Source organism: Etheostoma cragini, chromosome 5 (genome assembly GCF_013103735.1).
Source record: "Etheostoma cragini isolate CJK2018 chromosome 5, CSU_Ecrag_1.0, whole genome shotgun sequence".
Classification (NCBI taxonomy): Eukaryota; Metazoa; Chordata; class Actinopteri; order Perciformes; family Percidae; genus Etheostoma; species Etheostoma cragini.
In genome coordinates this window covers 28,032,087-28,036,909 of record NC_048411.1, presented here as the reverse complement: position 1 = coordinate 28,036,909, position 4,823 = coordinate 28,032,087, and the positions used below count along the sequence as shown (strand labels likewise).

The window sequence follows — 4,823 nt, the reverse complement described above, 5'->3', positions numbered from 1 at the left end:
TCTATCTGTAAAGTGTCTTGAGATAACTCTTGTTATGAATTGATACTATAAATAAAATTGAATTGAATTGAATTAAAAGATTGACCACGTCACACTGTTGGTTATCGAAATATTGAACCATTCATGTTAAACATCCATGGTAGCCTACGGATGAACGGCTTCGGCAGACACAGTTAACTACAAGTGTACAGTAGGCTACATATACACATATACCGTTTGCCTAACTTTACTTACTGGTGAACGATCAGAAATTAGCTAGCTAGTAGAAACCTGCTAACAGAGACTAAACATTGGACATTGGCCAAGGTAATAATGGTACTCTAATATGTTGACTGTTGGATGAGGAAAGCAACCGTTTGCTACTTACACATATATTTTCTTTTCTTTTTTTGTTGTAAATTATACAAACATGTTGTACAACGTCTAAATAATTCAGCATCACACATCATACACAGAGAAATGTGTTTCTCTTGTACGTAGAGATAGACATGGGGACCTTTCCAAAAGATCATCTCTCAATGCAAATCAAACCAGCTAGAAGCCTCTATGGGAATTTACATAGGGTGTGTATACTTATGCGCCCTGTATTTTAAGGAAGAACATTCATTTATTTACAATACATTATTCATTCGCAAAGAAAATTGGTGGCCTTAAAAGTTTGGATTTTCCTAATTTTTTTGAATAAAGGCATTAAGATCAATTTCCAAAAGATGTTTTTAATTCCACTTTAATCAACTTCTTTAATAAATGGGTGTGTAAACTTATTCAACCCAGTGTATATATATATATATATATATATATATATATATATATATATATTTAAACAGGACATAAAAGTCTTTTCCACAATTTTGTCCACCTATACCTGTTTATTTTGTTCTGTGTCTGTATGCCAATGAGTTTAATTTAGGCCTGCAAATTGTGCATTTTCAAATCCTGAGTAATATGCCCAATATGTTATGGAATATTGCTAGAATTACAGAGACACAGAAACCGGATAGATCCCAGCTTCTAGCGTTTCTCCAGAGCTGAGCCTGGTGGGCTCGTTGTTAGACCTCAACCTCAGCATATGTTACTGTAAAACCCCAAATAAAGAGAGGTCTGTAGTTTGTTAGAATGTCCACCAGGTGCCAGTGTAACTAGTCTAGAAATGCTACAGCCATATACTCTTGGCTCAGGGAAACAGAGACTGTCTCTCCATCCCAACCAAGGTGCAAAATTAATGGCAAGTGGTTGTTCAAATTTTACAAGCCACTAAATACATTACAATTGGCTGTTGAGTAAAGCCAATCTACCTGCCACTTGAATTTTTTTTACCAGCTTTTGGCTAGTGGATGTTGCTAATTTCGTACCATGATCCCAACCACAAGGAGTAGAATTAAACCAGAATCATTTTTTCATACATAAAGAATGATCACATTAAATAAAAATACACCCTTTGCATTTATTATTATAGAGCAAGGCATCATAATACGTGATTAGTTCTGTGTTATTATTGAAAAATACATGGCCATTTTAAATCCCTGTGCATTTTTGGCTAAGGCCAGATCCAACGTAAACGGAGCCTGAGGAAATATTTTGGTTACCATTTGGATTACACATTTTACAGGGATGTGATCTGTTTAGACTCATACACAATTGTTACGCAATTAAATTAATTATCACCGGTAATAAATCATGCATGCAATTAATTTAATTCAATTCAATTCAATTCAATTCAATTCAATTCAATTCAATTCAATTCAATTGTATTGATATATCAATTCATAACAAGAGTTATCTCCAGACCCTTTACAGATAGAGTAGGTCTAGACCACACTCCAGAATTTACAAGGGCCCAACAGTTCTAGTAGTTTCCTCCAGAGCAAGCAACAGTGCGAATTAAAATATTCAAGGGTGCAAAAAAAAATTTCTTGCCAGTGGGAAGTTCCCATTTGCGTTAAGTTCAACTTTGGACAACGTTGACCTTGTGATCGCAGCCTCAGCCAATAGCAAAGTGGTGTTTTGTTTCAGCATCTAGTGATTCATTTCTGTAGTCATCCATGCATTTATTGACTAATAAATACTTAATGTTATGTCCTCCATAGCACCTTTCTTGATATACGTTGTAAATGTGAGATTATTTGTCCCGTACGGGGATCGAACCCCTGACCTTGGTGCCACGCTCTGACCTGAAATTGTGCTGCCGTTCCCTGATTGTGATGTAAACGAAACGAAACCTACCAAACAGAAAGTAAAAGTTACTAGGCAGACAGAAAGCAACAGCTTACTGACGGTAAGTTTTCTGTGTTTTTATATCATTTGTTAGATTTATAGAGAAAGGGATTATAAAAACCAACAGCAGTCCTGATACAGTAGGCTATATATTTTTATTATTATATATTAGGCTGACACAGGTTAAAATGTATAGTCGTCTTGTGTTCTAAAAAGTCCTGAGTTTTATCTGATTGTTGTGTAGGCTACTTTTCTTTTTTTCGATGCTTAAAACTTTTTGGTTTTCTATTGCTTTTACAGAGGATATTTAGAGATGGTTATTCACTTCCATGCTTCTAAAGTCTTTTGCTGTGTATGCTGATGCTTGTGCAAAGCACTAAAAATGCCTTTATTTTCTGAATGGTTTCTATATAAATAAATCAGCTTGCTTTCTGAAACACACAACTATGGTATATATACATATATATAAGCACATATGTGTGTGTTAAAGTAAAGTTGAATCTGATTAATAACGGAATACGAACAAAATAAGAGTGCACTGAAACAAGCAAGGCCATCAAGATTCAAGTTGGCAACTTTTACTGAGACCATGAACAACATGTACAAAATGAAAAGACAAGGGAGCAATCACAGGGAACTCAATTAGCAAAAAAGGTCACTTAAATCCCTATGAGGAAACAAAAAAGACACAAGTCAAGGGAAGTTTATTTTAGATGAAGATTTAGATTAGTTTATTGTCACATAATAAGACATAAAGGACGTACCCAGTTCCTGCGCACTACTTATTTGCATAGCACATTGCATAGCTCAACAACAAGGCATTAAGGGTGCTTTAAATAAAACATGGCATCAAGACAAGTTGTACAAATAATTACAGTGTATTTAAAGACAGAAAACGTCTGAGCTAACCATATGGTTCAATTGCTTTTACTTTCCTTTGTTAAGTTAAAGTTACGCCCTGATTGCTCATGCCACACTGTGTTCATTTCTCACAGAAGTGCAGATCTTTGCCGGACTCGAACAAGACCCTCTATCGGCCACATTCCTAAATCAGGATGGCAGTGCAGTTCTCTGGCTGGGAGGTGGTCGACGATGGGGCTTCTTTGCCCGGTGTGGAGCTGGGGCCGTCCCAGAAACCCCAAAACCGGGGTGTCTACACTATGTACCATGGGACCAGCGTTGCCAGTGCACGGCTCATCATTGCCAATGGCTTTAAACAATCATCAGGTGGCATGCTGGGAAGGGGCGTGTATGTCAGTCGTGATATAAAAAAGGCGGCTCATTATCCATTAAACAGTAACAGCACAGACCGCGTGGTCTTCAAGTTACACGTGCGTGTTGGCCGTGTAAAGCGCATTGACAAGGACAACCATCCAATGCAGTTTACCTGGAGCACGCATGGCTACGACACTGCCTGGGTGCCCCCTAAGTGTGGCCTCAAAGCTGTGCGCAGTGGCCTAGAGGAGGATTGTGTGTTCGATCCTAAAAGGGTGAAGGTGGTGGGGATAGCAAAGGCACCGGACGCCATTATACAGAAGGAACTTCAAAAGCTTCTATCAAAACCATCCAGCAGACGTGGATCACGAGGTGATGCCACTGCAGATGTGTGTTCACTGTGTAAGAGGAAGTGCCAGCAGGGGGCTCCACACTTCAAACAACAGTGCTGGGAGTGTGGGAAAAACATCTGCATTCTCATGCCCAAGCATTTCTGTCCAGCCAAACCCTGACAGGGGCGAGGGAAGTTGAAGTAGACTAGAATAATAAGTCTAAATTCATGGTGTAATCATTTTGGAACAGGACTCATAGTCTCAATCTTTTCCTTCCATAAAGCAATAACTGTAATTGTTGCCACATATTCTAATATATACTGCTGGACATGTTTTGGGGATATCTGTAAATGATCTATGATTAAATTCTCTGATTAGCATGCATTATGATGATACAAATGACTGTTTTATTGTCTGACAGTGGACATCAGTTATTCTATGTGATGTAAATTACAAATGTGTGACTGAAATGACAGGACTAAAGCCAATAAATGTCATTGCTACACTGAAATAAACCAATATTGTCTCTTTTGGAATTTCAGGTGTCTTAGCAGATACAGTAGTGAGAATAAATCACAGGACAAGTTCAGGAATGAGTTAGAGTTAAGGACATACCAAGATAAATAGGAATAAAAGATAAAAACAAGATTAACAGAGATAAGATAATGCTGAGCTGCTGTCACGTGATGTATATATCTAATGGCTTTAACATGTCATCACTGGGTGCTAGATGAGACTTTTAGACACCACAATACTCCACTAAGTGCAACCTGTACAATTGGTTAATTTACATTTTAGCATATTATTTAAGCAGTTGCAAATTTTGTTTTCCCATCCTGTGTCTATTTAAATATTTGTTATTATATTTTATTCCTATTAGTTGTTATTTCATGTACACTGTATGTATGTAAACTTTTTCCTAGTATCTCATTTAAATTTATATTCTGTGTGACTGATGGACATGTGCTTCTGTAACACCGTAATTTCCCCTTTTTGGGGATCAATATCTATCTATCTATCTATCTATCTATCTATCTATCTATCTATCTATCTATCTATCTA

The 4,823-nt window shown here is 37.2% G+C and overlaps 1 protein-coding gene across 1 annotated transcript in view; it reads left to right on the top strand.

Annotated features, from left to right (window-relative positions):
* The first annotated feature begins 2,224 nt into the window (after positions 1–2,224).
* LOC117945056 overlaps positions 2,225–4,823 on the top strand; it is a 5,669-nt gene continuing 3,070 nt past the window's right edge. Inside the window, exons 1-2 of the mRNA XM_034872308.1 lie at positions 2,225–2,275; positions 3,210–3,938. Coding sequence (XP_034728199.1) covers positions 3,270–3,938 — 669 coding nt within the window. The 5' untranslated portion in view covers positions 2,225–2,275; positions 3,210–3,269. The remainder of the gene's footprint in view (positions 2,276–3,209; positions 3,939–4,823) is intronic.